Here is a 22,164-nt window from a genome sequence, read left to right as displayed (position 1 = left end):
TAGGTTGCCACTTCACAGTCCTTAGTATATTTGCACAGTGACAGAATAAGAGGAGTATTTGCTGGTGAATAGCGTGTGGACTTTGACCAACGCATCTAAAGTGGCTTTCAGGATAAGTTAATGATGACAAAGATAGATGGCTCATGTGTGACATTTTTCAGAAGAGCCTTATTTAGTTTTTCTCATTTGTCAGATAAAATGAAAAATAAATACATGACAACAGATATTTTTTCTCCAGCATTTCTGGGCTGCTGTTGTATGCAAAGAATGTAGTTTTATATTTTAAGGAAATAATTGTTATTCCCTGAGTTATTTGTTGAATACAGTCCTTATTTAGTATAGTAAACATGCATAGAAATTAGAAAACTGAGGTTATCTTGTAAGTGTAAAGACACTGTCATTTTATTTATCTTGAGTAGAAATGTTGAAAAGCCTTTAGTTTTTCCTCTCTGGTAAAAGAATACTTTGAGTATGTATCACTTTGAAGAAATTTCTGTCAATTTAGATACTTCAATGAGAATCTTAATTGTGTGCTAAGGTCAAAAGCTTTTTTGCTGGTACTTCAGGAGGCTCCAGGACAGTTGAGAATTTTGAAATTTTGCATCTATCTCTTCCTTTAGAAAAAAATTTTCATTGATTGTGGATTTTCAGCTATTTTATATTTTTTGTTTGGCGTGCACAGATACGTGTGTGAGTACGCAGTCAGAGGATAGCCAGTAGGAATTGGTACTCGATTTCCACCATTTAGGACCTGGGGATCTATTTCCAGTCATCAGGCTGTGGACAGCAAGTTTTACCCACTTCTCTGGGACTTGTCAGCATCCTTTTCTGTCTTCTAAAATGCTTTTCTATAACTTGTGGGCTAGAAAGTCTAAACCATGGTAGAATTATGCCAGCCTTCCCAGACTGAGGTATTAAACGAGTGTTGTAAGTGCCTTCTCTCCTGAAAGAAAAAGATTTGAATTCTACAGGTTGGTTTGAGAAAACTGTTACTTTGGGACTTAGTTGTTGCTTAAATTTTTAATAATTATTTTTGTGTCTGATTGCATATATATTGTATATAATGCTTACTTTATTGCAATAAATGTGAAAGATTACATATATGTTTTAAAATCTTTTGAAGGCTGAAAAGCAGTCAGCTAAACTACAGGCTGAACGCTTAGAAAAAGAGCTACAATCAAGCAATGAACAAAACACTTGTTTAATCAGCAAATTGCATAAAGCTGACCGAGAAATAAGTACGCTGACCAGTGAAGTGAGTTGCCTGCCATACTTCATCTAGAGAGCTTGAGATTACACAATGATGTAGAAATTGGTGTTTGAATTCCCTATAGTGAAATCTCCCCCCCCCTCATTTTGTCTTTTAAATGTGATAGATTTCTAGCTGTTTTTTGTATTCTCTACCCATGCAGAGCTCTGTATGACCTGACTCTTTAGTCCTTCCTCAGCAATCAACATCCATTTTCCTTTTTAGTCACTTCATTCCCTCACTGACTTGCTTTGAAAAAGTCTACTCTTCCTTGGGGTCTTTGTGCATGTGCCTGCCATGAACTTTTCCCTCCTTTCTTTAGTTGTAACCTAATATAAGAGGCCTGCCTTCTTTGTCTTTAAAATAGTGAACTAACATTTTCCATCTTCTGTCTTGTCCTTTGTATTCCTAATCTGTTCTGTTTTTCTACATAGGTCTTTTTTTTTAAGTTTTATTTATTTTATGTGCATTGGTGTTTTGCCCGCATGTATGTCTGTGTGAGGGAGTCAGTTCTCTGGAACTGGAGTTAACACACACATGGGTGCTTTGGATTGAACCTGGATTCTCTGGAAGAGCATCCAGTGCTCTTAACTGCTGAACCATCTCTCCTTCCCCTCTTCATAGCTCTTAGTAGCATTCTTTTTGTATTCATTTTTTATTTTCTGTGTGTGCCTGTATGCATTTATTGTTTTACATGTGTGTCTGATGCTCAAGGAAGCCAGAACAGGGCTCTGATTACCTGGAACTAGGATTACAGATGGCTCTTAGCCACTTTGTGGGTTCCTGGAACAGAACCTAGTCCCTTGCAAGAGCATCAATGTTCTTAACCACTGAGACATTACTCTAACCCCTACTTGTTTTTAAATCTCTCCTTACCACTATCTCCTTTAACCAATGTCTGCTCCATGATAGCAAGGCCATTACTTTTATCACTGCAGTCCATCTGCCTCCTGGAGAATCACATTCACGTAGCAGATACTTGTTATATTTCTTCAGTAAGTAATTTTCACAACTTAATTTGCTTTTAAATCATTCTTAAAATGTAACTTGAATGTTCTTAAGTCATCTTTATGTCATGAAGTTTTTCTCAAATTCAGCTTTCCCCTATCAAATGCAATATGTGTATATAAGGTAGTTCAACACCAGAAATAAGATAACAGCAACAAAAGTGTTATGTAGAACATCAAGATCAACTTTGGGGTAAACAGACTGAATTTAAGTTAGTTTTTTTTTTAATTAGCTCTGTAACTTTGTATATCTCTCTTTGAAACTTTGATAGCTGTCTCCATATACGTATCTATGGAATTGTGGAAAAATTAAATGAGGTATTATAAGTAAAATGCTTATCATAAGATCTAACAGATACTTACTAACATATTACAGTTTTTAGTCTTTGGACCTTGAAAGTAAGATTGGTTTCCAAATCAGTGAAGTCATTTTATGTTTATCAGGGCAGTTATATAAATTGTAGCATAGTAGAAATATTCAACTAAAGGAATTGTCTAGTCATTATGCACTCTTGGCCAAGAATTTCCTGAGATGGCTCATGGGCAGTGTACAGAGTGAGAAGAGAGAAAGTGGTCCCTCCTCCCCCTCACCCCACAGCTGAGGTAGCATGGCTTCACTGAAAATATAATGCTTACTGGAAGTTAGACTTAAACCATCTGACGTCTTTTTTTCCCTTTAAAGATCTGATTAACTTTGTTATGGGACTGTGACAGCTAGTTAATAGGGAGGAGGTTCTCAGCTCAGTTCCAGTTTGGTTTCTCGATACCATACATGCCTGATGGGTGGGGTCTTTTGCAAAAGAGCCTTGTCCAGTTCTGATGGCAACCAGGAGAAGAGGGGGCAGAAAGAATATCAAAGCCTGGCGCCTCCCTGCCAATAACTTGTAAGGACTTACCCATCCCTGGTACTGGGGGTTTTGTTAGTAACCCTTGGTCTTGAGGTCAGTTTTTCCAGCCTTGCAGGTCACCTCCCTTAGAATTCTTTTAAGCCCAGTTAATAGGTTTCTGTATGGGTGATTTACACTCTTTGTTTTAACCTGTGGCCATGTAACATCTTAGTCACTTTCTTGTCATGCAATCTTGTGACCATTTGACTTCCTATGTAATTGTATCTACAGAAAACTAATGTACTAATAACTCAGGCTTATAATATTCTTGGTACCATTTTTCATATAAAGTGGCATTCTGTTTTGGGAAATGACTGTTTTGTTAGTATAAGTTTAACTTTAAAATCTTTTTGTGATAAAATTGGGTTTTTGTTCTTGAAACACTGAGATTATAATTTTAAATGTATTGGATGTCACCCTTGACTTTTTTTCTATTAAAAACCAGCAAGATGGCTCAGTGGTTAAAGACCTGCATTCAATTCCTAGTACTTACTCATGAAAGTTGTCCTCTGATCTCCCACATAGGCACCTGGCATTTGCATGTCCCTTACTCCAATTTAATTTTAAAAATCTATACTATTTTATACTGCAGATTTTATATCTACGCATACAAGTTGTTGTGTAGCTGATGTTTCATTTAGTTTATCTGACATAAATGATAGTAAAAGTAAGTAAATCTAGGCCATTAAAATGTTTGTTGTGAGACAGGGCTTCTCTAATTATGTAGCTCTGGCTGTCCTGGAACTGACAGCCTGGATCAGACTGGCCTCAAATAGAGAGATACCTACCTCTTCCTCCAGAGTGCTGGGATTAAAGGTGTGTACCACCACACTCAGTTACAAATACCATTTTTAAAGGTTAAATATACACATACATTAGTTTTTCTTCTCTTCTTCTCCCCACCTCCCTTTTTGTGACATTAGGAGTGGAATTTATGCTTTTGTGCATGCTGAACAAGCATTCTGCCAGTGAACTACATTCCGAACCATAGCTGTTAATATCTTCTAATTTTAAATGTTATCTTTATAGGGTTAAATTTAGATTATATTCAGAAACGATACCGTTTGGGACTAGGTAATGAAATACAATGGGAAGTCCATGAGCTTGATTCAGATGGACATATTTTGTATCCTAAATCATTCATTTTATTTTTTATTTCTAGTGTATCCTTAAATATGAAAGTAAAGAATACAGATTTCGTTTTATTCCCCCCCAGAGACTGTCTGGTCAGTAATTGTGTAACCTTAGGCAAACTATTTCATATCTTTAATATCTTGTTGATTTCACTGGGATCCAATTTCCTAAGTACAACAAGACCTTTTTCTCTTGATCACTAAGAATTCTTTCAACTTCATATAGTATAAACCCCATTAGAATTGAATCAATGATGTGACTTTTTCCTGATTTAGGACAGCAGATAGAGATTAAATGTCTGCAGTGGTAAGAATGTAGCAAAATTTCAATCCCCCTCCAAATAAAAACAGATATAAAGCACAAAGTAGTAAACTCAGGACATAGGGAATTCTCAAGTTTTTCTTCAAGCCCTATATACATTGTTTTCAGTTTTGCTAAATAATAATTAAGTATCTAGTACTAACAGTTTATTGTTTTAGGTCCAAGTAGCCTGACAGGGTTCCTGCAATAACTGGAACTTTAGATGAAGCAGTAGGACATTGGTTATGGGAGGCTTTGGTGTGGTGGCTTCTAACTCTGGGCGGGTGGAGCTATTGCACCCCAGTTTGGTCCACCCTAGTTCTCTGGCTCACCTTTGGGCTGACCCTTTTCTCCTGTATTCTGTACACACACCCACCACTATTGTTCTTTCTTTTTTCAGGTTAGAGAATAAATGGTGTCTCTTATTCTACTGAAGGAAAGCAGCAGTTTGATATTTTTTCTCTATACTTGTTTATTAGCACTTTGCTGAGAATTGCCTGTATTTTTTAAGGCACACTTAAAGTAGTTTGCATGTAAATGGAGTATTCAATATATCCTTCAACTTTAGACAAAGCAAGTTTCATCTAAAATTTTATATGTAAAAGAATTGCAGGAAGGATAATTTTAAAAGTATTTCTAACGTGAGTGTCACAGTTTTCTTTGCAACTTGAAATTTTCATCAACATTTTGCAATCCTAGCAAATGGCTGTTTGCAATGCAAAGGAACACCTGTGGTATGTTTAACTAAGTTATTTAAATTTGTAAATGTTAGGCTTTAGAACAAAGCTTTGCCAGTATCAATGGCTCAGATTAAAGGCATTATTATAAATGACCTAAAAATGATGTCCCTAATGATGAAATTTCACATCCACTGAGTAGCATTAAGCTGCTTCATGAGGTTTTCAATCTTTGGAAATCAAAGTTAGTTACAGAAAACCATTCCCCCAAATTGTGACTACCTAGCTAAGTTATGGAAGTCATATCATCTCAGATTTTAGAAAAAGGTTGGAATTTTAAGTATCATCTCTTTGACATTCATAGCCAGAGCTTCTGGCATAACACATTTTTAAACTAGCCTGTTTGTCCTTCATATTGTTTTCTCAGGTTTTTGTTTTGTTTAAAAATTTTTAAATTTACTTGTGTTAGATGTATGAGTGTTTTGTCTGCATGTACGTATGTGTGCCATATCTGTGCCTTGTGTCTGTGGAGGTCAGAAGGAGGGTGTTGGGTCCCTGGGATATGGAGTCACAGACCATTATGAACCACCATGTGGGTGCTGGGAACTGAACCTGGGTTCTCTAAAGAGCAACAGATGCCAGCCCCCCTCCTTTCGCTTTGTAGATTTGTCTACTTTAACAGATTTTGAGTAACTATAAAATGCCTAGTGCTTCCATTTAAAATTCTGTTTTAGCTGAATATCTGATTGTGTGTTATCAAAAGCATAGACCAAACCACAATTTAAAACATTCATTTAAGACTAACTTAGCATGGTAAAGATGGGTGAGGCCATCAGCTCTTGGAGTGAGGTTTCTAGTTTCCGTGGGAGTTTGGAAGCCTGAGCACAAGGGATACAGTGGTTATGGCACTAATAGCAGAAGTCACAGGTTTGAACTTGTCATTTGTGTGCACGTTGGGGTGTGGAGACAAAGGTCATGGTCAGCTGTCTTCCTCAGTCGTTCTCCACCTTACTTTTTGACACAAGGTCTCTTGCTAGCCAAGACAGACTAGTCTGGTTTCTCCTGTCTGTCTGTCTGTCTGTCTGTCTGTCTGTCTGTCTGTCTGTCTGTCTCTGCTGCCCTAGCTCTGGGATTAGTGACTTGCCACATAGTTTTTCTTTTTAGCATAGGTCCTGGGGATCCACACTCAGATGTTCATGCTTGTAAGGCAGACAGTTTACTCACTAAGCTTTCATGTTTTTAACATTCCTCTTAGTGTTTTTATATATAAATATAAAATATATTTTAGAAATATAACAATTACTGGTTATGTAAGTAAATCCATTCCTTTAAGATCATAGAAATATGACAGTAAAGAAAATCTTCAGTTATATATAATATAAACAAGTAAGTTCCTTGAGCATATGTGGTTCAACAGCATCAATCCTGTACCTGGCCCTGTTGAGATTGTTTCCTTTTTTCTCTGTGTGTATGTGTTACACATTTTTCTGCGTATGTATGCACAGTGTGTAGAGCCCAAAGGTCAGTTGTTGTCTATCACTTTATAATTAATATTTTATTCTGTCGGTGGTTCTTCTTTTTAGCTCTTGGACCTTTACCTGATTTGTGTCTTAACTCTCATTTTCATTTGTTGTTCTGTTTTATTGGGCTCTATATAACTTAATCTTTTCCTCCTATCCCACATTTTGTGTTTTGGCTTGAATATGTTTGTAGTTTTCTATTATGATTCTTTAATCTTAAACTTTGTTGTAAGTCAAAGTACAGGTTTATCTTACATATCTGTAGGTTAAAGCTTAATGTTTTTGTATATAATTTTCAAAGTTTGTGTGAAATGTTAATAGTCTGGGTGATTGGAAAGACAAAACTATTTGCTGCTGTATTCCTGACTTTAGAATTGTACCTGGCACATAATAAGCATTCAGTAAATATTTGTTGGATGAAGTAATACTGCTTATGAACTAGAATTATTTGCTAGGAATATTCAGACTAAAAATGATATGTGATGGAATAGTTACGGAAAGTATTGAAAATTGTTTTCACATTCACCTGGGGTTTTAGAAGAAGCAGATTTTGTAATAAAAGACCCTTCTTTCTACCTTACACATGCAAACACATTTAGTCTCCAAGTTCAGTCAGTCAGTCCTTTTTTGGCCTATTTTATTAATTATTTTGCTGTGAGTTGCGTTCTTTGCTTTTATTTCTTAACCTAACTCATTTTAAATCAGAGTTAGCTTTCTAAAACAAAGTTAATTATTCTACCTTGAATAGCTAAGCAAGTGTGTTGAGCAATATGGTGGATAATTTTATATCAACTGGACATAAGCTAAAGTCATCTGAGAGGAGGGAACCTCAATTAAGAAAATGTCTCTTTAAGATGCAACATTTTCTTAGTGACTGCTGGGGGGAGGGCCCAGCTCAATGTGGGTAGTGCCACTTTTGGGCTGGTGGTCCTGGATTCTACAAAAAAAGCAGGCTGGACAAGCCTGGGGAAGCAGGCCAGTAAGCATCCTCCTCCATGGTCTCTGCATCAGCTCTTATCTCCAGGTTCCTGCCCTGTGTGAGTTTCAGTGCTGACTTCCCTGATGATGGACTATGATGTAGAAGTGTAAGCCAAATAAACCCTTTCCTCGTTAGTCATGGTGTTTCCATAGAAACAGTAACTCCAACTAAGACAATAATAACTCTTATTCCCTGCCATCCCTCCACAAATTTTATGCTTCCCTGTGCTTTATTGTAAAGGATAATTCATTGTTTAAAGAGCAGATTATATGATGTTATTCTTTTTTTTTTTTTTTTTTTTGCTTTTTTACTTTTGTTTTTCGAGACAGGGTTTCTCTGTGGCTTTGGAGACTATCTTGGAACTAGCTCTTGTAAACCAGGCTGGTCTCGAACTCAGATCCGCCTGCCTCTGCTTCCCGAGTGGTGCCGGGATTAAAGGCATGCGCCACCCCCCCATGATGTTATTCTTAATTAACATTTTATACGCTGTTCCTACTACCTAGAGTGCCTTTGCCCTTTTTGCCACCTTTTAGTTTTGTTTTGAAATTAGATCCAACCAGCCTTAGATGGTCTAAACTTACAGAGATCTGCCTACCTCTGCCTCCTGAGTAGATTAGAATTAAAAGCATGCACCACCATGCCCAGCTGTTTTTCCTTTTTAAAAGCAAAGTTTCAACATGTGTACCCCACCCCGACCCCACCATGTTCTGAATTGTCAGTGGATGTTAGTTATGTGTAGTTAAGATTGGTGACTCTATCCAAGTATTTGTAAGTAATGCCTTAGTTCCACTAGGAAAAGGTAACTTTGTTTGGTATCTCTGGGACTCACATGCTGTTCTGGGCCTTTGATACTTTCTTGGAAGGTACTTACACCCTGTACTACCAGATTATTTCCTTATTTCTGCCTATGCTCTTAGGTGTATGTACTGCATGATAAGAAAATGACCCAATAATAATTTCAATTTCTAATAACCAACAGGTGAAAGAGCTCAAACATTCAAACAAACTAGAAATAACTGACATCAAACTGGAGACAGCCAGAGCTAAGAGTGAGCTAGAAAGAGAAAGGAATAAGATTCAGAGTGAACTGGATGGTAATATATGTTTTCCCATGCTTTTCTCTGTTATTTTCAGGTCTAAATTCAGATTATTAAAACAAAGCAACCAGAGCTCTTTTCCAGATTCTCGGCCTTTACAGAATTTTAATATTAGAGTACATGGGGACTATTTTTATTATGTTGAATGTTTTGTTCATTCTGTGATCTTTTTAATGAACTATCTATGTTTATATAATAGTTCTTGATTACTGCGTGAATTAAAAGAAACGTTGAAAATGTGAGCTTGTCCTTCATGTGCTTATAATTTTAAATACTTAGAGGTCATCTGGTTATTAGGCTAAAGGAAGAATATAAGGAGAAAGGTTCCAATCATAATTTTTTTTTTTGCTTTTGCTGTAAATCCTAGGCCAGTTATTGAATCCTTATTCAACATGTGCTTATTTTTAAGCTCCATTTTAGCCTTAAAATGTATCAAGATTTCTCAGAGGTTAAGTTTCTTTGTTAACTACTTTAACAATCTAACTGCTTAAATTGACCTCTGCTTTCTTTGAGTACAGTTTATTTTCATTAATGATTGTTTTGACTATTTCTATATATTATCTGACTTGAGAATAATTTTTTTAGTGTTAAGTTTGGTGTATTATATTTTTTAAGGTTAAATTTAAATTTTCTATAGTTATTTACCTCTTAAAATATCACAAAATTTGAGAATTCTCTCAATAAGCTTGAAACTTTCCTTATTGTTATATTTTTGTCAGAAATGTAGCATATTTGCTGGAGTCCTAGGTTTCTTTTTGAAAGATTCAGTTTTTTTATTGTTGTTGGTTTATTTTTAATTTACTGTTGCCAGCTTATTATACTATTCTGGGGCTCTAGAACCCCTGTAAGAAGTCAAGCAAATAAGCCTCTGGGTAGTTATCTACACTGATCTCTACCTCCCAAGATTCTAAAGAATAAGTGTACATTTTGAAAGATTTGTGTATATATGTATTTAAAAAGTTATTTCACTGTTATTTTTCGAAAGTTCTGATGAACCGACGATACTCTGTGAGGACCTTTAAGAATATCTGTCCAAAAGACCACGTGTGTTCTTTTGTTTTACTGGGTTTCAGATGCTTATTAATTGTAAGTTTTCATGACTACAGTTCATTTTTTTTCTAAAAATGTACTAGGATTGCAGTCAGACAATGAAATTCTTAAGTCAACTGTTGAACATCACAAAGTGCTCCTGGTGGAAAAAGACCGTGAGTTAATACGTAAAGTACAAGCTGCCAAAGAAGAAGGTTATCAGAAACTGGTAGCATTGCAGGATGAAAAGTAAGTCCTTAGTACCTTAGTTTGTTTAAATTTGTTGCTGAAAACATTGAGCGCTCAGATCATCTTTATTGTAGTTGTTGTAACACAATCATCATCTGTTATTTTAGGCTAGAACTCGAGAACCGACTATCAGACTTAGAGAAAATGAAAGTGGAACGCGATGTCTGGAGGCAGTCTGAGAAGGAGCAGAGTGAAGAGAAGCTGCGGGCTTCACAGATGGCAGAGGAGGCCGCCCGGAGGGAGCTTCAGAGCATTAGGTTAATTTTTATTTTAAGACGCTTTGGGGGTGGGGCCCCATCGTGGAGTAAAAGTAGCACAGAAAACTCCTCTGTACCTTTCACCATGAGTCTTCATATGGTAATAGATTCCTTACTGTATATTGGTAATCAAGCGGAAGTTAGCATTTTAATAAATCGGACAATAAAGCAGAACTATTCACTTTACTCAGATTTTATCATTTCACTTGTTTCTTATTTATCTTTAGTCCACTGTAAGATTGTTTTCACTTTTAATAAATAATCTTAGGCTCCCTTCACCATATTTTGAGAGTATGTAAATATTCTCATTAAACATTCTTCTACTAATTTTAGCATTCATTCACCATTCTTATATTTTCATTTGTTACTTGTGTTTTCTTAAGTATTTCCATCATTTCTTCTACATCTATTATTTGGAATTCTGAAAAGTCTTCCCTCTTGTAAATATCACTTTAATCACTGTAGACTAGTAGATTCTTAGTGTCTTCCATGAGTTGCACTATACTTCTATTTGTAAACTATCTCAGATTTGATTATTAGATGCTCAAAGCACTTACTGAGGAGTTCCCCATTTCCTAGCATCATAGGAATCATACATAGCATCAGCACTGTCGTTTTCAATCTTCCTAATTAATACTTGTTGCTGCTTTGTAGCTGTAATTTCGCTACTGTTCTGAGTCATAATGTAAATATCTATGTTCTCAGATGGTCTTGGGTAACCCTGTGAAAGGGTTGAGATCCACAGGTTGAGAACTGCTGTGCTAGATAGACTTTGCTTAGGCTTTCCTTGCCCCAGGTCTGTATTTAGCCAATTCTTTAAGGTGCTGGGATTTTTTGTTTGTTTGTTTTTATTGGAGAGTGGTATAGGAATGGCATGGGATACAAAAATCTCAGTCTGGGATTGTCTGCCATACTAGAATGCCTTGCATTTAGTTCCTTTTAGTAAGTTGCCTATTTGCACGTTGAAAATAGAATATTGAAATCTCTGCTATTTTGGAACAGTGTCCCCTTTAATTCTGTGAGATTTTGCACATATGGATGACCACAACTTGATATTGGGTATCTTCTTCTATTGCTGTCTATTGTATTTTTTAAGATGAGGGTCTCAGCCGGGCGTTGGTGGTGCACACCTTTAATCCCAGCACTTGGGAAGCAGAGGTGGGCGGATCTCTGTGAGTTGGAGGCCAGCCTGGTCTACAGAGCGAGTTCCAGGACAGCCTCCAAAACAGTAAGAGAAACCCTGTCTCGAAAAACCAAAAAAAAAAAAAAAAAAAAAAAAGATGAGGGTCTCCATGAACTTGGAGGTTAGTGTTTAAGTTAGACAGTCTGGCCCTTGAGCTCCAAGATCCTTCTGTCTTTGCCACCCTAGCGCTGGAGTCGCGGGAATGTGCTGCTATATACTGTGTTCTTCGAATAGATGTGGGGATCTAAACTCGGGTCTTCATGCTTATGGTCTTCTTAGCCCAGCTTTCTGTGTTTTGATGGTTTGGTGCATATCCAGCTGTTTGTAATTGTTATATATTCTTCATGTATTGAACTTTTCATTTTATAATGTCCTTCTTGCCTACTGTAACTTTATGAAGTGTAGTCTATTTTCTTCAGTGTTGGTATATTTGCCATGGCCTTTTTCTGGTTACTGTGTGTTTTCTATGCTTTCCTTTCAGCTTATTTGTACTTCACATTTATGGTGAAGGCCTTGTAGGTAGCATTTAGTTGAATCTCATTGCTTATCCGGTCTATCATTGGCTGTCTTTTGATTGGCACATTTAATACGTTTGCATTTATAATAAGTATTTACTGATCAAAGAAAGACTGGCTATTTTGCAATTTTCTTCCCCCCTTGTTACCTTCAATACTGTCCTCTTTGTATTTAATTTTTTGCTTTTCTGACTTCTTCTACTCTGCACTTTTTGTAGGAAGACATATTCTTGATTATTTTCCACTCTATAGTTTCCTTAAATCAACTGTGTTAATTTAGCTTAGATAGTGGTTCTCAACCTGTGGGTTGTGACCCCTTGACAAACCTCTGTCTCCTAAAACATTTATATTATGATTCATAACGTTAGCGAAGTTATAATCATGAAGTAGCAACAAAATAATTGTATGTGTGGGGATCAGCACAGGATGAGGAACGGTATTAAAGGTCTCAGCCTTAGGAAGATTGAGAACCACGGGCGTAGTGAGAATGGGGTTTCTAAAGCATGTGGCACATTAACCTTTACTGACTTGATGGTCCTTGAGTTCTTTTTTTCCTTCTCTCTGAAAGAGTTAAAAAGTTTTTTCTAAGTACTTAATCCTTGTTATAAATGTATTTCCCTTTTGTTTTGATTTTCTAGCTGTTAATGTTTATAAAGACAATAAATTTTTATAGATTAATTTATATTCTGTCTGCATAGTAAATTGAGTTAATTTTACTTTCAGTTACTTCATTTAGAAGTAGACATAATTTTATTTCTTTACCAATTTTTAGATTCCTAACTGGTCTATCTGATTAATGGTAGTTGTCCAGTGCACCATCGAGTAGAAGTATACATGATATGCAACCTTGCTGCTCATTCCCTATATTATCTGAGGTTTCTGTACTGTTTCTTCTTTGATTAAGAAATTAGCTTTAGGAGTTAGAGAGATGGCGTGGCAGTTAAGAGCACATGTTGCTCTTGCAGAGGACCTGAGTTCTGTTACAGACCACTCAACCATGTGTAACTCCAGTTCGGGGATCTAGTGCCCTCTTCTGGCTTCCTTGGGTACCAGTCATACTTATGATGCATGTATATATGTGCAGGCAAAAAACTCACACACATAAAATAGATTAAAATTAAGTATGAAAAGAATCTGCTTAAGATTTTAATTGGAATTGTATTGACTCTATGGGTTGATATAATAATACTTATCCTTCCAATCCATGAATATCTCACATCACTCCTTTTAATTTCCTACTGGCCACTGTACTTTTCCTCTTCACTGTCATATTCATCTGTTACAAAGTTTTATACCTAAATCTTTGATACTATTACAAGTGGTGCTGTTTTAAAATGTTCCAATTATTCACTGATGCAGTAGAAATAGTTGACTTAATGAACCTTGGATCCTATGCCTTATGAGATTTAAATTTTTTGTTTGTTGGTTGGTTGGTTGGTTTGTTTGTTTTTTGGTTTTTTCGAGACAGGGTTTCTCTGTAGCTTTGGAGGCTGTCCTGGAACTCACTTTGTAGACCAGGCTGGCCTCGAACTCACAGAGATCTGCCTGCCTCTGCCTCCCGAGTGCTGGGACTAAAGGCATGCACCACCAAAGCCCGGCTTGGTTTGTTTGTTTTTGAGACAGGGTTTTTGTGTGTGTTAGCCCTGGCTATCTTGGAACTAGATCTGTAGAACAGACTGGCCTCGAATTTGCAGAGATTCACCTGCCTCTGCTTCCTGAGTGCTGGGATTAAAGGCGTGTGCCACCACTGCCCAGCTTGAGATTTTTTTAAAAATTTTTGAGTAGGAAAGAATATCCTTCCTCTTCTTGCTTCTCTTACTTTATTGTTCATTTTGAATTTCATTGCATTGTGATTAGAGAATATTTCTACTTTATGCAACACATTAATATTTCATTTGTGATCTAATATGTCAAAACCAGTACTAAGGTAAGGCAAGTGAAACACCCCAGGGTGTGAATTTTAAAGAGACATTTACTTTAATAGTTTGTTATAATTAATATCAATTAATTGGCATTGATTAATATTGTGATTGTATCAATACAATAGTAATTACTAATAATGTTAACTAATGAATATTATATGTTAACATATTGGTATCTTAGTATATTAATATGACATATCTATATCTATCTATATATATGTATGTATATGTTTATATGCCTATGCCTGTGTTTGCTTGCATGTATGTGTACCATGAATGTGCCTGGTGCCCTCAGAGCTAAGAAGAAGGTGTTATATGATTTAGAACTGGAGTTACAGGTGATTCTGAGCCACCGTATGGGTGCTGAGAATCAGAAGTGGGACCTCTGCAAGAGACACAATGCTCTTAATCACTTAGCCATCTCTCCAACCCCAGCATTTACCTTTATAGGCAGACTCTGGCATTTGCATTAGTCTCAGACTGACTGTCTCAAAATTTGCATAAATGATCACCTCATTTGCCTCATGCCTATAGTGTGGTCAGTTTTTGTGGGTCTCATAGCCATATGTAAAGTTAAGTGAATACAGTTTCTCTTCAACTTAGGTGGGTTACACTGTAATCAACCCTACCTAAGTTGAAAATGTATTTACCGCTACTTCCTAATTTCATCATACTACCACAGTGTAGTATAAAATGTGAGTTATTTACCTTCGTCATCACATGGCAGTCCAGTGCTGCCATCGGCTGCTTTTGTAAGAGCATGTTATACTGTATAGTGCTAGCCTGGTGAACGATCAGCATTCGAAATTTGAGGTGCTCTTTCTACTGAATACATGCAAACTTCTCATTGTAAAGTTAAAGATTTTAAAGTTGAACCATTGCAAGTCAGGTAACATTTGATACATTTATGTGTTTGTGTGCTGTGTATGCACACACATACATACACTCTTATAAAGCCATTAAGATTTGTCGCATTAAATTTAGGTCTTCTGTGTACTTGTTATTTTTGTTCACTTGATTTCTCCTTATGAAATAATATTAAAGTCACATTATTAGCTGTTTCTGGCTATGTTTGTAGTTGTGTTTCATAAAGGTGGTTGCTGTGCTCTTTGCGATATACTTGTAGATTATGTCTTAATGATTAGTTGTGGGTTTTCGCATTACAAAATGCTCCTTTTTTGGTCATTCACTTCTTTTTTACTTGAATTCTATATTATCTAATGTCATTATTCTGCTTCCATTTGTTTGGTACATTTTTGTCTCCTTAATAAATTTTCTACATTACTTTCTTTTTGCAAAATGTATTTTCTCTACAACCTGTTAACATATAGTCTAGAATTGCAAATGAACAAAATGTAAGTTTTTTATTCTTCTCATTTAATGGATGAGGTGTGTGCATCTACAGTCTTGCAGTCAAATGCGAAAGATGCGTTGTTGGAAGTTGCCATTCCACCACTACCCCTTTCACTTGTAGTTGTTTTGAGGTTTGGGTATTTTTACTAACACCAAGGGTGTGGTTTTGTGTGGCTTTGTCATTTTCTGAATTACTCTTGCAGAAAACATTCATAAAACAGTGCTAGAGCCTCTGCCCTTCAGTACCTGCAAATCCTCATATTTGCTTTCTAAAATAAAAATTAAGTCTTACTGACTTAGCTAATTATAAAGATTAAAGATAAATGACTGAAAATCATAGAAAGTTTTAGATTGTGCCTTAAGGCAAATTTCCTAGTCCACTTTTATTACTTACGAAAGAACTGCTCTGACGTGTGTGTGTGTGTGTGTGTGTGTGTGTGTGTGTGTGTGTGTGTGTGTGTGTGTGTGTATTAGGTTTTAGGATCTTACACTGCTGATTCTAAAATCTTAAGTCTGCAATGCCCTCTGAGAGTCAGTCTTGCCCATATTTTGTGTTTAGGTAGATCTTAATCGATTAATCCAGATATTCTTTGTGAGCTCTCTAACTCTGCCCTCCCCATGTGTTACTTTATTGTATTATGGTTTCTGTTTGCATTTAGAGCGTCTTCTGTGTGAGTTTGAGTGTACTTCTCTTGCTCAGAGCTTCTGTAGTCATAGTGTGATATATGTTCAGTTGTCCTTACTTAGAGACAATAATAAACTCCCATAGCTTTTGTTTTATTTGGGAACATGTAATAAAATACACACAGTTCATTTTTAACTAGTATACAATATAAATCATTTTCTATTTCATTTTTTTTAATTCTTCTTGAGTTTCTCCAGATCATTTATAATGTGATTGGCCTCATACTTCTTTTAAAATAAGGGCACCATACCCATATACAGTCTGACACAAGGAGTACTTCTCAAGATTGTATAATTTTCCCACTTTGGAATGTTATATAATTATGATTTCACTTCTTATTTACTGTTGTATAAATTTAATCACATCAACCAACTGTGCTTATTTTTTCACTAAAATAACTGTAATTGTAGCTTCTATGTGGTAGAATCTGTGGTAGGTCAGAGACGATTTGGGCTTTAAAAACAATGGATCCTGACATGAGAAAGTGTAAATGATATTGAAAAAAGTCCATTAGTTAAAAATTACACTATGTGATAAGTAGCTGATCTGCTAGGCTTTAAGTTATTATATAGTAGTGTTTTGTTTTGTTTTTATTAAAGTGGTGTTTCACCACTAATCTGTCATAGTGCAAAGAATCGTGTTTTTTAAAATACTTCAGTATTGCGGTAGTGATGGTTCGGTGGGTAATGTGCAGCTGCACAAGCATGAGGACTTGAATGTAGATCCCCAGCACCCACATTAAGAAGCCAAGCATAGCTGCATACCTGTAATGCCAGCACTGGAGAAGCCAAGCATAGCTGCACACCTGTAATGCCAGCTGGAGAGCCAAGCATAGCTGCACACCTGTAATGCCAGCACTGGAGAAGCCAAGCATAGCTGCACACCTGTAATGCCAGCTGGAGAGCCAAGCATAGCTGCACACCTGTAATGCCAGCTGGAGAGCCAAGCCACGTGGCTCCAGGGACTGACTGGCCAGCCAGGCTAGCCAGAACAGCAAGTTAACTGTTCCATGAGAGACCCTGCCTCAAAAGTAGGGTTGAGAAGCTATTGAAGAAGACATCCCTGTGTCAGTGTCTGGCCTCTATATGTGCCTGCATAGATAAGTGTGTGTATATGTATGCTTGAATGTGCACGTACATGTCCCCCACCACATGAACACATACATACACTTTGTATTTTGGAAGTCCGTGGTACTACTTACTTATAAAGTTTCCTGTACATTTAACCATGCGAAGGTGAAGTGGGTCAATTGTCCCTCTCAGCAGTGGACTAACACAAACCATTACAAGAAAATAAAGAGGTTTTGTTAGCTGACAAACTGTAGAAAGGACAGGGTTTTGCACTGTTGTTTTTCTTGGACCCCTGGATCAACAACTCAACTATGAGCAGATATATTATTTCCTTCTTTCTTTTTCTCACTCCTCCTTTTTCTCTTTCTCCTTGGCTTATTTTCTGCTGTTTTCTCGGTAATGCAAATACTATATGTCAAAACAAAAGGAGAACAGTTACTTGTCAGTTCAGGTTAGAAAAATCTAGAAAGTGGTTTGGGTTTGGTTCACATGTTCATCTCTGGGCCTGTCCGTGTGTCAAGAATGAGGCTCTGGCTAAGCTAGGACATGTGTGAGGGACAGGAGGATGTGTGTTTTGATATCAGAGGGAAGAGAAGAAAGTAAAGCAGTGATCGTCCAAGGGAGGAGGCTGAAACACCTAAGATGTAGCCCACAGTGATATCTTTTATCTTTTTATTACATATACAGTGTTCTGTCTGCATGTACACCTGTAGGCCAGAAGAGGGCACTGGATTTCATTATAGATGGTTATAAGCTACCATCTGGTTGTTGGGAGGGTCCTCTGGAAGAGCAGCCCGTGCTCTTACTCTCTGAGCCATCTCTCCAGCCCATGTAATTTATTTTTTGCATATCTTAAAGTTGTCTCCATTTTTATATTGTTGCTTTAGGTTTGCTTGTTTATTTGGCTGCCCATAGGTGGATATTGACCCTTTTTAAAAAATCATTTAATGTAGACTATTTTCCATCTATATCTTGGGAAGAATTATTTGTTGTGTGTCATCTTCTTAGGAAACACTAGACTTATAATTGGACATTTAATCCAGTTCCTTTACAATTGGACTGCAGAGTAAGTGACAGAGGAGATGGTTTGAGTAGCATTTGAAGGGCTCAGTGATTCCTGTTGCATGTTTTTGCATGATGTATGTCAGTTATCATATCACGATTCTGTAGTCATGCTTTGGTTCAGTGGCCTCATGCCTGTTCAAGAAATTCTCTTATGGTGAACAACAGCCAGTCAGTTTTCAGTGCTTAAGTGACAGAACGCTTGCTTTCAGAAAGTTGGTCTTGAGGCACTGTCCTGAAGAGACTTGTTCTAGGAATCTCTGATAATAGAGAAACCACGAACTGCTTGTCACATTGATCTGTTTTCTCTTGGTAATGGACATTGAAGGCAAGATCCTTTGCCACTGAATATGGTATTACTGCTCACATGTAACTGTTTAAATCTGAGGTTAAACTAAGATTTCAAGAAATTAAGATTTCAGTTCCTCAGTCACACTGTCAAAAGTGTTCAGTAGCAACATGAAGGTAGTGCCTTTTCAAATTGAAACTCTGAGGTGATGATGTCCATCATCTGATAGCATATTATCAGATAGAACTGTTGGCTGTTGGTGGGGCCTCTGTCTGCATTTTTCTTGTTTCCACACCAGTTAGAACTAGGCTCAGTATTTATAGTCGATCACTCAGTAAATATGTGTTGAATGTTTAAACAGCATATCAGCTGCATGAGGCTTTGACCATCGCAGTGAAGGGTTATAACAGCTCTATCTTAATGCTATTCCATAATTTCCAGTTAAGCTTTTCTACAGCTGAATTCTCTGTTGTAACTTGGCCCTCTATCCTACCTCCTATTTCTTCTTCCATGATTATACTTAAAGTTATAAAATAATTGTTGTTTATCATTCTCCAACTTATCCTTCACTTCCTAATCTTTTACTACCTACTTAATAAAGTTCTTTCTCTCCCTCTCTACCTCTCCCATGTTTCTCCACTCCTCCCTCTGCCTCCTTTCCTCCCTTCTCTTTCCATCTCCCTTCCTTCCCCCTGCCATCCCCACCCCACCCCACCCCATTCTCATGCTGGGAATGAAGCTTTAAGTCTTAAACTAGCATACTGAACTACACACCTAGCAGCAGCAGTCCGATGTAGCCTCTTTTATTCTATTACCATGAAATATTTTGTGACTCAACATTTTCTTTTAAAGCCTCTTAACTGTCAGTACCATTAAGTGGAAATTATTACTTCTTTTCCCCCTCAAACAAGAAATCAACCAAGGAAATCGGCAATGGTAAACTATTCTTGTTTTCGATCATTGTTTGACCAGGTTTGATTAAAATGATTTTCTCTTGATATTTGTTGCATCTAATTTATTTCTTTTCCTCTTCCAGTTATAGTCTACTAATCTTTCAACAGTCATGAAGTATTTAATATCTTGCTCAAACTGTCTCTATTCCTGTCCCTTGCCATCAATTATCCATATTGATGAACTATTCATGTTCAGCTATGTAGCTTCTTGTATACTCACTCGGGCATTTTTAAAAGTTTATCATCCCATTACTGTCCATGCCCTGGGCTTTGTCATCTCTCAGAACTATTCACTTCAACAATACAATCATTTCTTCTTTCTTTTAGTTTTACTCTCACTGCAGACACTGAAACTGGTAGCCCTTGTGCTTCTCTTCCTTCTAATCTGCCAACTTGTCTCTTGTCCTGGTTAGTTTTTTCTCAACTTGACATGAACTAGAGTCATTTGAAAAGAGGGAACCTCAACTGAGAGAATGACCTAACCAGATTGATCTGTGGTCTAGCCTGTGAGGGCATTTTCTTTGATTGATGATTGATATGGGTGGGTTCAACTCGTAGGAAGAGGTACCACTCCGGGCAGGTGTCCTGGTGGTTATAAGAAAGCAGGCAGAGTAAGCAGTGATCCTCCATGACCTCTGCATTAGTTCATCGTGTTCTTACCCTGACTTCCTTGGGTAATGGACTATGCACTGTAGCTAAAAAACAGACAAAACAAAAACCCTTTGTTCCCCAAGCTGCTTTTGGTCATGGGTCTTGTCACAGCAATAGAAAATAATCCTTAGTAAGAGTACTCTTAATAATTTTTTTGTTAAGGTCTCATTTATATTCTTCGCCTACAGTATATATGTAGTTTCTTTGTTTCAGACACTTACTTTGCCTTTGTAGCCCAGTTCAAATTCTCTCTTACATAGCCTTTACTAATCCCTTCATAAAAATCAGCTTCACTTATTTTGTACTTTGCACTTTTATTAGAAGGCTTCTTTTGACTTGGGCATACCATAAATACTCAAGATCCATAATAATCAAGAGGCATATATGTTTTATTCAATAATCTATCTTTTGGTTTCTACTTTTCTCAAATGCTTTTGTTACATTGATTTAAAACCACTGGTGGTATTCTTAAACCCTTGTAATACCTACAAATTAATTTTATGTTAATGTCTGTCATCTTCTAGAATCTTAGATTAGTTATCTTAAAGCATGGGCTGTTTTTCTTCTGGGGAAAAACATCTCCAGTCAGTTTTAGACTGTAGCTGGGTCCTGTTTCAGTATGTGAACTGGAGGAGGGTCTGCTCAGTAGTGATAGTGTTATTTGTTTCTTACTAAGATATTCTTTAACATTGGTTTCTTTGCCTTTAGCTTCTTTATGTAAGGCACCGTTGTTTTTATTCATATCTGTGTAATTCATTTTATAATAATTCCTCAGCCTTGACTTTAGGGACTTTCTTTCTTACTGATTGACAAAATCTATGTCAATGCCTGACCTCAGTGAGATATGTTTTTCATTCTGACTGTAGCATAGCTGTGTTCTGCACTCTTAGGGTTTCATCATTACAGACAGAATTGTTAGCTCAGTGATCAAGGAGGACTAACACTGTTAAACCTTCATGGAAGAGAGCCTGGGGATATAGAACAGTAGAGTGAAACCTGTCCAGCCTGCATGAAACCTGTGTTAGATTGTCCAGCAGTTCCTCATGTGTAGTGGGGCACCTGCCTGCAATCCCAACATTTGGGGGAGGTGGGGACAGAAGGACCAGAGTTTATAGCCATCTTAGGTCAGCTTTGGCTGCATAATAAGTTGGAGGTCAAGATGGACTACAGAAAGAAAATCTCAAGGAAAGAAAGATAAACATTTAATGAAGCACATTAACATAATATTGAGAGAGATGGGACAGTGAGATGACTCAGTAGACAGAGTGCTTGCCATCATGCCCAGTGGCCTCAGTTCAGTTCCTGGAATCCATTCGGTGGAAGGTGAGAGCCAACTCCCATACTTGTTCCCACCTCACACTCTCTGTGGCGTGTAAACATGCTCAAATGTCAAAAATGATTTAAGGAGTGAAAATACAGCTGGAATTAGGAAATAAGATAGTGTCTTACTGTGAAGAACAAGGAGAAGCATTCCTGACTCTTCATTGAGACTTGCAGTGGTTCTCAACCTCCCTAATGCCATGACTCTTGAATACGGTTCCTCATGTGTGGTGATCCCCAACCATAAAATTGCTATTTCATAGCTGTAATTTTGCTACTGTTATAAATCCTAATGTAAATATGTTATGCGACCCCAAAGGGGTTGTGACACCCATACGTTCAGAACCACTGCTTTAGAGCTATTGTTTCTGGCATTTATGCGTAAACATCTCCAGTACCCGCAATAGAAGGGATGCCCCTACATATACTTAGTTCTTGTTACGAAAGAAGTGATTCGTATTGCTTTATGTGGACCGAATGTAGCTGCTGAGAGCCTACATATTTAGGTTTGGGTATAGTGTAGTGCCTTTTGTCAAACAACCATTCAGTAGAATGCTTACCCAGTTCAGTGAAATAAATGAATGATGGATTCATAATCCTTTTTTTTTTTTTTGGTTGTGTTTTTTAGGTTAAAACTTCAACAACAAATTGTGAATACAGAGAAAGCAGAGAAAGAAAAACTTGAAAATTCTGAGCTGAAACAGGTGTTGTAATACACATTTTTATTTTGTTGAATGCTTTTTAAAGTCTAATTTATGTAGTTATTGCAATTAATC

The 22,164-nt window shown here is 36.9% G+C and overlaps 1 protein-coding gene across 2 annotated transcripts in view; it reads left to right on the top strand.

Moving 5' to 3' along the window:
* The window catches only part of Cep83 (centrosomal protein 83), a 92,744-nt gene that overhangs the window by 46,774 nt on the left and 23,806 nt on the right, over nucleotides 1-22,164 (top strand). For both annotated transcript variants that reach the window (XM_013111928.3, XM_021225971.2), the window contains exons 7-11: nucleotides 1,124-1,255; nucleotides 8,733-8,847; nucleotides 9,984-10,128; nucleotides 10,236-10,385; nucleotides 22,017-22,092. In XM_013111928.3, coding sequence (XP_012967382.2) covers nucleotides 1,124-1,255; nucleotides 8,733-8,847; nucleotides 9,984-10,128; nucleotides 10,236-10,385; nucleotides 22,017-22,092 — 618 coding nt within the window. The remainder of the gene's footprint in view (nucleotides 1-1,123; nucleotides 1,256-8,732; nucleotides 8,848-9,983; nucleotides 10,129-10,235; nucleotides 10,386-22,016; nucleotides 22,093-22,164) is intronic.

This window comes from Mesocricetus auratus, unplaced genomic scaffold (assembly GCF_017639785.1).
Source record: "Mesocricetus auratus isolate SY011 unplaced genomic scaffold, BCM_Maur_2.0 Super-Scaffold_100011, whole genome shotgun sequence".
NCBI classification, from domain to species: domain Eukaryota; kingdom Metazoa; phylum Chordata; class Mammalia; order Rodentia; family Cricetidae; genus Mesocricetus; species Mesocricetus auratus.
Note: the sequence above shows the minus strand (reverse complement) of the source record. Positions and strands in the feature narration are given on the sequence as shown.